Source organism: Oncorhynchus masou, chromosome 17 (genome assembly GCF_036934945.1).
Source record: "Oncorhynchus masou masou isolate Uvic2021 chromosome 17, UVic_Omas_1.1, whole genome shotgun sequence".
Taxonomy (NCBI): Eukaryota; Metazoa; Chordata; class Actinopteri; order Salmoniformes; family Salmonidae; genus Oncorhynchus; species Oncorhynchus masou.
Genome location: NC_088228.1, coordinates 37,507,813 through 37,520,765, shown reverse-complemented (window position 1 = coordinate 37,520,765; position 12,953 = coordinate 37,507,813). Strand labels below are relative to the sequence as shown.

The following is a 12,953-nucleotide window of genomic DNA, read 5'->3' as shown; positions in this document are numbered from 1 at the left end:
TTTGGTTGCACATTTAACATGTTGATAGAAATTAGGTAAAACTGATTTATGTTTCCCTGCATTAAGCAACCCACCACCTGCCAACACCTCTTTCACGCTTCTGCAACTCTCTGTTCATCATACAGTGCCTTGCGAAACTATTCGGCCCCCTTGAACTTTGCAACCTTTTGCCACATTTCAGGCTTCAAACATAAAGATATAAAACTGTATTTTTTTGTGAAGAATCAACAACAAGTGGGACACAATCATGTAGTGGAACGACATTTATTGGATATTTCAAACTTTTTTAACAAATCAAAAACTGAAAAATTGGGCGTGCAAAATGATTCAGCCCCTTTACTTTCAGTGCAGCAAACTCTCTCCAGAAGTTCAGTGAGGATCTCTGAATGATCCAATGTTGACCTAAATGACTAATGATGATAAATACAATCCACCTGTGTGTAATCAAGTCTCCGTATAAATGCACCTGCACTGTGATAGTCTCAGAGGTCCGTTAAAAGCGCAGAGAGCATCATGAAGAACAAGGAACACACCAGGCAGGTCCGAGATACTGTTGTGAAGAAGTTTAAAGCCGGATTTGGATACAAAAAGATTTCCCAAGCTTTAAACATCCCAAGGAGCACTGTGCAAGCGATAATATTGAAATGGAATGAGTATCAGACCACTGCAAATCTACCAAGACCTGGCCGTCCCTCTAAACTTTCAGCTCATACAAGGAGAAGACTGATCATAGATGCAGCCAAGAGGCCCATGATCACTCTGGATGAACTGCAGAGATCTACAGCTGAGGTGGGAGACTCTGTCCATAGGACAACAATCAGTCGTATATTGCACAAATCTGGCCTTTATGGAAGAGTGGCAAGAAGAAAGCCATTTCTTAAAGATATCCATAAAAAGTGTCGTTTAAGGTTTGCCACAAGCCACCTGGGAGACACACCAAACATGTGGAAGAAGATGCTCTGGTCAGATGAAACCAAAATGTAACTTTTTGGCAACAATGCAAAACGTTATGTTTGGCGTAAAAGCAACACAGCTCATCAGCCTGAACATCCATCCCCACTGTCAAACATGGTGGTGGCAGCATCATGGTTTGGGCCTGTTTTTCTTCAGCAGGGACAAGGAAGATGGTTAAAATTGATGGGAAGATGGATGGAGCCAAATACAGGACCATTCTGGAAGAAAACCTGATGGAGTCTGCAAAAGACCTGAGACTGGGACGGAGATTTGTCTTCCAACAAGACAATGATCCAAAACATAAAGCAAAATCTACAATGGAATGGTTCAAAAGTAAACATATCCGGGTGTTAGAATGGCCAAGTCAAAGTCCAGACCTGAATCCAATCGAGAATCTGTGGAAAGAACTGAAAACTGCTGTTCACAAATGCTCTCCATCCAACCTCACTGAGCTCGAGCTGTTTTGCAAGAATGAATGGGAAAAAAGTCTCTCGATGTGCAAAACTGATAGAGACATACCCCAAGCGACTTACAGCTGTAATCGCAGCAAAAGGTGGCGCTACAAAGTATTAACTTAAGGGGGCTGAATAATTTTGCACGGCCAATTTTTCAGTTTTTGATTTGTTAAAAAAGTTTGAAATACCCAATAAATGTCGTTCCACTTCATGATTGTGTCCCACTTGTTGTTGATTCTTCACAAAAAATACAGTTTTATATCTTTATGTTTGAAGCCTGAAATGTGGCAAAAGGTCGCAAAGTTCAAGGGGGCCGAATACTTTCGCAAGGCACTGTATATGCATAGTCACTTTAACCATACCTACATGTACATACTACCTCAATTAGGCTGACTAACCGGTGCCTGTATTTAGCCTCGCTACTGTTATAGCATCGCTACTGTATATAGCCTCGCTACTGTTATAGCATTGCTACTGTATATAGCCTCTCTACTGTTATAGCATCGCTACTGTATATAGCCTCTCTTGTTTTTTATTTTGTTACTTGTTCACCTAATACCTTTTTTTTTTACTTAAAAATTGCACTGTTGGTTAGGACCTGTAAGTAAGCATTTCACTTGTATTTGGCGCGCGTGACAAATAAACTTTGATTTGATTTGACTCAAGGCTGTTATCGCTGTCAAAGGTGCTTCAACAAAGTACTGAGTAAAGGGTCTGAATACTTATGTAAATGTGTTTTTTTTGTTGCTTTGTCATTATGAGGATTGTGTGTGGATTGATCAGGGAAAAAACAATGTAATCAATTTTAGAATAGGGCTGTAACTTAACAAAATGTGGAAATAGTCAAGGAGTCTGAATACTTTCCCGAATGCACTGTATATACTTTTTTTTAAATGTAGGAATCATTTTATGAGAACACTAGTGTGTGCAACATGACTGTTTATATAAGTAATAATGGACAGTTAAAACTAGGTTGCTAAATCATGTGGTTGCTATTTAAATTGTACATGTTCAAATATTGATATAAAATTGTGTAAGTGCTTACTGGGGAAGCCAAAGGGTGTGCTATGTGTGTCCCTACCCTGTGAACATTCCAAAGTTGGTTTGAAGTGTCTAGGTCACATGGTCAAGGAGCTATGGCATTTTAGTTGATTTTTCTATAAATATGTATATTTCAAAAACATAGGAATAATTTTACGAGAAAACTAAAGAGTCTGTGACATGCCTCTCTGTGTAAAGAATAATGTACAGTTGAAATAAGGTTGCTAAGTCACATGGTGTAATAGCTATTCACATTTTAATATTGTGATCATGCACTTTGTTGGTAGTTCCTAACTAGCTGCATTGACTGTGGCCAGGCTGCCTTCACTATTGCTGTGTGATTATGAAACTGTGATTTCATGAACATCTTTTTTTCTTCATAAAACTCAAATCGATCGCAAGCTATTGATGTTCGAAGGTCCGAATGTTTGACAAATATCGAATCTCAAAGCAACTTTACCACGGTACCACACCGTTCCCTTTTCATTCCATCACAGCTGTTGTGATATTTTTTTTAATACGGTATGACTTGAGTCGCGTGAAAACTGTGGATGACAAAGGTGGTGACTTCTCCTCCAGTTTTTACTGCAGCAGTCCATACTGTGTAATAATTGTTGGAAACCACCCAGCTCACAAAAAACTGTCTCCATGGCCATATATTGACAATGGGCGGTTCTGTAGGCTATTTCTTGATATGAATGAAATGAACCAAAAGTTATTGATTTAATGAAGCAAAATGGAGTCATTATTAATTTTGATATTAAAGATAACAATTATCATTAGAATATTTTGACCAAGTTAATACGTTTATTCAATGTTTTTTGTGTGACTTTTAATAATTCGTGTTATTAGAATTAGTGTTGAGATTATTTGAGATTCGAGATTATAGTGTTATTATTTTATTTTCCCTCAAATATTAAAAGTAATATCTGAAGCACTTGGGTCTATGCTTCTTGCGTTGCTGATGCATCTCTCTCTCTCTCTCTCTCTCTCTCTCTTCCTCTCTCTCTCTCTCTTCCTCTCTCTCTCTCTCTCTCTATCTCTCTCTGTCTCGCTCTATCTGTGTCGCTCTATCTGTCTCTCCCCCCGAATTGATATGTTTATAAGAACTGGAGTCGCCCGCGCTACTCTCCGATTGCCAGTTGAAACGCATTAGCGGCTCTCTCCCTTGATTATAAGAAGCGCAGACGGAGAGTCAGGGCGCGCTATGGCCTCTAAAGAGACCACCGCTGCAGGTTTCGTTCACGTCGGCAGGGAAAACACAGGTAAGCGCAAAACTGCTCTTTTAAATTCACTGTCATGCTCAACACCTGCTGTAGCCTCCATACTATATTTCCTGGGCAGAATACAGAGCCTATCGCTGTTTCTGAATTCCAATGGTTATTTTATTGTACATGTCACTCTCTTTGACGTTCCATGTTCTCCTGTGTAAACCCACGGCAGGAATGATAACCTGTTATTCCTATCGATCCGAATCGAAATAAACAGGCTACGTTGGGATTGCTTTGGTTCCCGCTGCCTGCTCTGCGTTTACCACAATCATACTTTACACGGTTATTAAACCCCACTTCTGTCAGTAGCGAGTTGGTTGGATGTGTGTTACTGCAAATGCGTGCCTGCATGTGCGTGTCTTGGGTGCTTTGCCCTGGATTTAATAGTTTTCCTTTGAGTGTGTTTGTGTGTATGGGTGTCATGTGGAACAATCATTTTGTTTGAAGCTTGCAGGCATGAGTTTTTGCATTGAGAGGCCCTCTACGCTGAATAGATGGGCTATAGTGCCCTTAGGGTGTGCAGCGCTCAGCATACCACTGTTTAGCACACACGCACACGCACACGCGCACGCGCGCACACACACACACACACACACACACACACACACACACACACACACACACACACACACACACACACACACACACACTGAGAGTTATATTTAAACATGTGACAAGCAAGATCACACTCACGTTGGTCACACATGCCAGCACAATGGTAGTGTCTGACATATACACACACACAAACACATTGCAAGCACACACACCGACTGACACCATTGGACAGAAGGGTGTTATAAAAGGGTGTCTCTCGCTGTTAATTATCGTGATGGCAAATTAATCCCTTGTTTGTTTCTGGATTTGGCTGTGGTAATGACCAGTCAGAGCTAAAGGTACAGAGAGAGGAAGGAAGGGATGTGTGGTGGACACTCATGGAGAAAGAGCATTTCCATTAGACAATCAAGGCAGGTTTTTAACTTTGCCAGCAGATCTGACCCGCTTGCTTACAGCTATGCGATGGTTCAGACAGGCTTCCTGTGTCGATTAAGACACGGTGGAACCAGCACCAGAAATGTCTCAGAAAACGTCCCCCAATCCAGGGATGGGAAATGCATCGAGTTTGAGTTTTTTTTTTTTTTACAGGGACAGTGCACATTAATCAACATTGGAACTCCGAATTGTCCAGTTATTACAACTGTTACACTGAGAAGATTGAGCAACTGTTAAGCAAGCAGTCGTTCAACCTTGTCAGTGTAACATTTGGGAGTACAATGCATTTTTTCATTCCTGGATTGAGGCAGGGTGAAATCAGAAAGAGTGGGAGGTCATATAAACTGGCACAGCTTAATCCTGACACATTTATTCATTGGTCTGACGAGAGAAAATCAACACTATTGTGACTAAGCCCTTGCAGAGAAAACACATGATCACTTCATTGGTGTGACATCACAGAGCAAGCGTCAAGGTGGGAGCTCACCCTGCGAAGCACACAGTAAGATAAGTGGCACAGATTTTTTTTCTGTTTTGATGTTGAGGTTATAAATCTGTCATAAATAATCATCCCAAATTGTGATGTAAATGTCTTTTGTATTTCAATCATTTTTGTTGTTGTCCCGCTTTACCAACTGTAGCTAGCTAAAGTAAGATGGCTTGTAGTACTATATCCTGTAAACATGTTTTTTTTGTAGTACTGTTATTGGTACTGTTATTTTAATGAATTCAGAAAAAGTGGGTTTGTAACCTGTTCAGACATCTATCCAATATATTATCCCAACACAACACACGTTTCCTAATCACACAAAATTCAATTGAATTGTCATTAGAGTACAATCAGGATTATAATCATCGTGTCCCAGTTCATCTAACCTGCTGTCGTAGTCTACCAAATGCAAACAGAAAATATGGTTTGGACTCAGTGTACACAAATGAGTGTGTCATGCCTCTGTGAATATGATATCAACATGAGTTTTTCTGTGTGATTAGGAAACATCTTGAGGATTTCAGAAATGTGTTGGGCTAATGTGTTGGATAGATGTTGAAAGAGGTTACAGAAGACTGAAATGCAAAATGTGTCCCACTTATTCAAAATTCATGCTACGTTTTGCGAAAAATATCTTGCGCTGGCTCCAATATATTTTAATCTACGCAGGAAGCCTGTCCGACCTAAATGAAGCTGTAAGCAAGCGGGTCGGATCTGCTGGCTAGGTTTTTAACTCATCCTCTCCTCTCCCATCTCTCTCTCTCCTTCCTCTCTGTCTAATGGTAGTTCAGCATATGCTGTGGCCGGGCCTACTGTGGGAATGCCGAGTGTTAAGGGCTTTACTTGAGTCGTTTTTAAGCATGAAACACACCGAGAATCTCATTGCCGATAGGTACTGCCGACAGGAACTTATCATAGTGGCAGGCCGTTCCCTTTCTTGCTAGAACAAAAGCGTCATCTGCTGCTTGCCGACCCGGTAGCGACAAACCTACCAATTCTACTTGTAGAATCGCAATGCTCGTCAGTGGCCAACAACTTGACTTTGAGCCAATCAGAGAGAACGATCCCCAAAGTGGGTGTGCCAACAAAAAAAGGGAAAAAGAGGGTATTTTCATCTACAGATGAACCAGTCACACTTCACTTCATGGTACAAAAAATACAATACAAAATACAAATTAGTGGATTCGGCTATTTCAGCCATAAAATCGAGCACACAGCCATGCAATCTCCATAGAAAAATTGGCAGCAGAATGGCCTTACTGAAGAGCTCAGTGACTTTCAATGTGGCCCCATCATAGGTTCCAAATTGCCTCTAGAAGCAACTGCAGAACAAGAACTATTAGTCGGTAGCTTCATGAAATGTGTTTCCATGGCCTAGCAGCTGCACACAAGCCTAAGATCACTATGCGCAGTGCCAAGAGTCGGCTGGAGTGGTGTAAAGCTTGCTTGCCAATGGACTCTGGAGCAGTGGAAACGCCTTCTCTGTAGTGATTAATCCTGCTTCACCCTCTAGCAGTCCGACGGACTAATCTGGGTTTGACGGATGCTAGGAGAATGCTACCTGGCCCAATGCATAGTCCCAACTATAAAGTTTGGGGGAGGAGGAATAATGATCTGGGGCTGTTTTTCATGGTTCGGACTCCTTAGTTTCAGTGAAGGGAAATCTTAATGCTACAGCATGCAATAACATTCTAGATGATTCTGTGGTTCCAAGTTTGTGGCAACAGTTTGGTGAAGGCCCTTTCCTGTTTCAGCATGACAATGCCCGCATGCACAAAGCGAGGTCCATACAGAAATGGTTTGTCGAGATCGGTGTGGAAGAACTTGACTGGCCTGCACAGAGCCCTCTACCCCACAAACACATTTGAGATGAATTAGAACGCCGACTGCAAGCCAGGCCTAATCGGCCAATATCAGTGCCCGACCTCACTAATGCTAAGTCACCGCAGAAATGTTCCAACATCTAGTGGAAATCTTTCCCAGAAGAGTGGAGTCTGTCATAGCAGCAAAGGGGGGACCAACTCCATATTAATGCACACGATTTTGGAATGAGATGTTCGATGAGCAGGTGTCCACATACTTTGGTCATGTAGTGTAGCTAGCCAAGTGCAAGCTAGCCAAGCTAGCAAAGACACAATGCACACAACACTAAATACTTCCTACTAGCTAACCACAATAGCTAGTATTGATATTATAATACAATTGCAATTGCAATGGGTTAGCTAGTTTCTGTGAATCAGCTGCCTGTGTTAGCTGCTGAATTAGTGCAGTGTCCATAGCTAGCTAGCTATTTTTTGCTAGTTAGCAAATGCGCTAATGTTAGCTAGCTAGCTAAACATTTGGCTATGGGCTGGCACTGGCATAATGGGATTTTTAACTTTAAAAAACCAACCATAATTTAACCAGATAGGCCAGTTGAGAACAAGTTCTCAGTTACAACTGAGATCTGGCCAAAATAAAGCAAAGTAGTGCAATGAAAACAACACAGAGTTACACATGGGATAAACAAATATACAGTCAATAACACAATAGAAAAATCTGTATACAGTGTGTGCAAATGAAGTAAGGAGGTAAGGCAATAAATAAGCCAATAGTGGTGAAGTAATTACAATATAGCAATTAAACACTGGAGTGATAGATGTGCAGAAGATGAATGTGCAAGTAGAGATACTGGGGTGCAAAGGAGCAAAAAATATATATAACAGTATGGGGATGAGGTAGTTGGATGGGCTATTTACAGATGAGCTATGTACAGGTGCAGTGATCTGTGAGCTGCTTTGACAGCTGGTGCTTAAAGTTAGTGAGAGAGATATGAGTCTCCAGCTTCAGTGATTTTTGCAGTTCGTTCCAGTCATTGGCAGCAGAGAATTGGATGGGAAGGCGGCCAAAGGAGGAATTGGCTTTGGGGGTGACCAGTGAAATATACCTGCAGGAGCGCGTGCTACGGGTGGGTGATGTATTGGTGACCAGTGAGCTGAGATAAGGCGGAGCTTTACCTAGCAAAGATGACCTGGAGCCAGTGGGTTTGGCGATGAATATGAAGCTAGGGCCAGCCAACAAGAGCATACAGGTCGCAGTGGTGGGTAATATATGGGGCTTTGGAGACAAAATGGATGGCACTGTGATAGACTGCATGCAATTTGCTGAGTAGAGTGTTGGAGGCTATTTTGAGTGAAGGAGGCTTTTTTGCGAAACAGGAAGCCAATTCTAGATTTAACATTGGATTTGAGATGCTTAATGTGACTCTGGAAGGAGAGTTTACAGTCTAGCCAGACTCCTAGGTATTTATAGTTGTCCACATATTCTAGTCAAGCGGGCGGGTGCTGGCAGCGATCGGTTGAAGAGCATGCAGTTAGTTTTACTAGAATTTAAGAGCAGTTGGAGGCCACTGAAGGAGAGTTGTATGGCGTTGAAGCTTGTTTGGAGGTTTTTTAACACAGTGTCCAAAGAAGGGCCAGATATATACAGAATGGTGTTGTCTGCGTAGAGGTGGATCAAAGAATCACCCGCAGAAAGAGCGACATCATTGATATATACAGAGAAAAGAGTCGGCCCGAGATTTGAACCCTGTGGCAGCCCCATAGAGACTGCCAGAGGTCCGGACAACAGGCCCTCCGATTATGGAGAGTGAATTCTTGCTAGGCAGTGAATGTAGCTGTGGCCATAGTATCAACAAGGGCTTTCTACAAAGTAGCAACATTAGCGCAGATAGCTTTGAATCTAGACCATATGCAATATGCTCGGATATTCATTGCCAAATAACGCTACTGCCACCTTCTGGTTTGGAGAATTTTAACAGGGCTTAGTGGCTGACGAGGTCTTTGCTATTTGAACACAAAAAAAGATTGACTGTTCTTGGGTGCTAAATACTGTCGGCAGGCAAATGTTTGACAATCCTATCGCTGTGTCTGAGCTTTTCCAGAGATTAAAGTAGATTACAGCTGCCTTAACTCTCTGTCTTTCTCTGATCCTTCCTCGTCTCTCCCTCCTCTTTCCCCATCCCCCTCTTCCGTCTTTTGACCAATCACATCAGCTCTTTTCACATCAGATCTTTTTTCAGAGATGATCAGATTAGTCAAGAGACCAATTAGTGAAAAAAAGATCCGAAATGGGCTGCCTGTGTAAACACAGCCTTAGTGTTTGAAAGCTTTGGATGTGGCAGCTTAAGAAATAGTGTGATGTGTATCAACTATTTGGTAAAACTTTGATAAAACTTCCTTGAACATAACATTCTATTAAAGCTGTTTGCCATGCCCCTCTGTCTCTTGTGTCTCATAGTGTGACTGTACCTCCAAATCAGTTCCATCTCGGGGGCTAAATATAAAACCAGTTTCGTTTCCTCTTGTTTTCTCGTGTATGTGTGTCTGTGCCGTGGTGTTGGTAATGTTGCCTGTAAGAGAGCGTTTTTGTGAGAGAGGAATTTACTTGCAGTATTGACTTTTGTTTCATGCCTTCTTTCCACAGAGAGCATCAGGAGGCTCATTGATAAACAATCTATCAAGTTTGTGCGAGCTGTAAAGCAGGACACCAAGCACGGCAAATCAGAGGACAGGATACTGGTGAGGCCCCTTCACAATAAACTCTACTGTCAGAAATCTGGATTCTATATCTCAGGTCAATGTAGTGTATTTTGAACTTTAAATTAGAGTACAATCCATTTTAATCGGGCATTCAAGCTTGGTGGTCCACACACTCCCCTAGGAGCAAACGGGACACCATGGGGCATTGAGTCCATCCTTTCAACCTTTATTAGAAGTGGCAGCGTGCCTCTAATGCCAGAGGCATGGGGATGGTGTGTATGTGAGTGTGCGTGTGTGCGTGTGCGTGTGCATGTGCGTGTGCGTGTGTGTGTGTGTGTGTGTGTGCGCGTGCCCCTGTGTGCGCGTGTGCTCATGCCAGTGTGTGTGTGCCTGAGGGTGTGTAAGCGGACTGAGAGTTGTCCTAGCAGCTTGTGCGAGCCAACACACACACTTCCGGACATTGCTGGTTTTGAGACATCCTCAATTAGTCACCCGTATCAGTTACTAATGACAGACACGCACGCACGCACGCACGCACACACACACACACACACACACACACACACACACACACACACACACACACACACACACACACACACACACACACACACACACACACACACACACACACACACACACACACACACACGACACAAGGGTTGTAGAGGAGTAAGGGCACAAGCTCATTTCCTCTTACTGCTGAGAGTAAACCGGTGCTGGGTACAGGGAAGACAAGCTGTCATTACCACTCACCCCCTCTATTTTTGCCTCTGTCTAGTCTTTGTTTCCTTTATCTTCTCCTCCATATCTGTCCATCTCTATTACTCTCCCATCTCCCCTCCCGCTCCCCGCTCCCTGCTCTCTCGCTTTTCTCCCTCCTCATCATCTCTCATCTTGCCCTTCTCTCCTCCCCTCCTCCATCTTTATCTCAACACATAGAGCTGTGTTGAACCACTCTGCTCCCTCCTTTATCCGAACAGAACTCAATTAGGCCTCAGGAGAATGTTAGTCTAAATGGGTTTTGCTAATGCAACTTCTCAAAACACTTATGGCGTAGCATGGCATGATGAAAAGTAAAACATTGCATAGAGGCCTACATGTGTATTGTGCATATGTCAATGTTTATAAATGGACAGAGCTTTTGGAACAACGTGTAGGGTATCTAAAACACACACAGGCATGCATGCAATGAGCTCGCTGTTGAATACGTAGCCTGCTACACTTCCTCTACTCTTTGTTTGTCCCTCCCTCCCTGTCTCTCTCTCTCTCTCTATGTCCTTTCTCCCTCTGGGGTTGTGCTGGTATTCAGCTGTCTGTGTACGTCTACTGTTCCAGCTGTCCCGCTGTGCCTCACAGACACATGCACACACACATACCCACACACATACACGCACACAGACAGCCTCACCCTCCTAGTGCCTTTCATTCAGACAGACATATAGTATGCTCAGCAAGACATACACCATTGTGCTGAGGGCAACGTTACCAAGAGTAACAACATACGCCCAGATACACAAACGACCGCATAAACACACCCTGTCATGCACACACAAACTGGGACACACACAGAGGGCATGCGTTTCGGAGCACTCATTTGAAGATTAGCGCCAACTCCAGAAACAAAACATCTTCAAAGACTGAGCGGAGTGAAGGAGGGAGGGGCAGAGAAGAAGGAGGAGTGGTGCGAGTCGAGGGGGGCACCAGGGAAAGGGGTGATGAGAGCTCAGAGCAACGGAGGAGAGGGGGAAAGGAAGGAAGAAATCTGATGTGTTTTGATGACCCAATTGCTGCCTTTTCTACCCTCGTCCATTATTTATCTCGATCCCTTGCTCGATTTCGCCCATCATTGGTTCCCAGCTCCCTCTCTCCTCACTAATAAAGGCCCTATTACTGGGATGTGATCGCTACAGTGTGACACTCCAAACACAGTCGGTTGTCTCAAACCTTTTCTCCACTTAGATCTCCACATTCTCTGTTAGTCTCCTGTAACTACAAGGTAAAAGGAGGGATCTGTCAACAGAGTAGGCTACTTGTAGAGACATCCAATGGCAGGAGAGAAGGAGAGCTGTTTAACTTAAACACAACAGAGTACCTCACTCGGATTTGTATTAGCACCACATAATGAAGACTGAAAATGCTTGAATTGAACCAAGATGGCTTTTTGTCATGTGAGTTCTGGTAGTCAGCTAAAGAGGTTGACACATGCACATCCTCGTTGGATACAACAGAGTACCTGTTGGGGAATGCCGTAATGGTTGGATGTCTGTAAATGGCAGGCATCTAATGGTGGTATGATTGATCTGTTGATCTGATGATAGATGTCTTACTACAGGAATATTGCTCTGTCTATAAACAGGGATGTATTAGTCTCCGTACCCCCCCTCGCGCCCCACTCTCTCCCTCCCCTCTCCCAGATCCCTTTAATGTTCCGCAGGGCTCGGTTGTAAGTCTCTTTGAGTTAGGGTTGTGCAGACTTTTATGTGAGCAAAATCTGCTACAAGATGTGTTTTTAAGCCAGCATTTTCTCCCTCATTTGCCTCCTCCCTCCAATCTATCTCTCTCTATCCAGCTCTCCCTCTTTCTCTCTGTCTCTTTTTAAAGGCTGCTTATAGAGCAGGACCTGGGGCAGCTGTGCTTTCAAACGCGCCCGTACTCTCTGCCAGACTGTCTGCCAGGGAAGATGGAAAGGTTGTGTCCTTTTGATGCTGGGTTCACCTGGGTGAAAGCAGACTGTCCCCAGTGTCTCTTGGGGATTTTGTGTGTTTGCGCACCAGTGTGTGTGCGTGCGCATGTGTGTGTATGTGTGCACGTCTCCGTGAGTATGTGTGTGCGCACAAGTGGGTGTGTTTGGGTGGCTGCTCGCACTCGTGCGCACACACATACTCAAGAGGACATGCACACACATACACACACATGCGCGCGCACACACATGCGTGCACACACATACACGCAAACACACCGGTGCGGATACACACAAAATTCCCAAGAGACACTGGGGATTTTGTGTGAATGCAGGCACACACACCCGTTCTTCAGAGCCAGAGAGACAGGATCCTAGATTAGAGCGGCCAGGGCCCGGTTTCTCAAAAGCATCTTAAGTCTAAATTGATAGTTAAATAGTTAAATCTCAGAGCTGGTTCATAAAAACCATTGTTACTAGTTCAGGTTTTATTAGTAGTATTTACGGGACACACATGGTATACACCGTCCAACAAAATACTTCAGTGCA

At 43.4% G+C, this 12,953-nt stretch overlaps 1 protein-coding gene across 3 annotated transcripts in view; it reads left to right on the top strand.

Annotated features, from left to right (window-relative positions):
- Window positions 1-3,512: 3,512 nt before the first annotated feature.
- LOC135558979 (capping protein, Arp2/3 and myosin-I linker protein 3-like) overlaps window positions 3,513-12,953 on the top strand; it is a 61,414-nt gene continuing 51,973 nt past the window's right edge. The window contains exons 1-2 of one of the 3 annotated variants that reach the window (XM_064993253.1): window positions 3,513-3,715; window positions 9,666-9,760. In XM_064993253.1, the coding sequence (XP_064849325.1) occupies window positions 3,658-3,715; window positions 9,666-9,760 (153 nt within the window). In that variant the 5' untranslated portion in view covers window positions 3,513-3,657. The remainder of the gene's footprint in view (window positions 3,716-9,665; window positions 9,761-12,953) is intronic. The other 2 variants (XM_064993252.1, XM_064993251.1) reach the window with 2 other exon arrangements.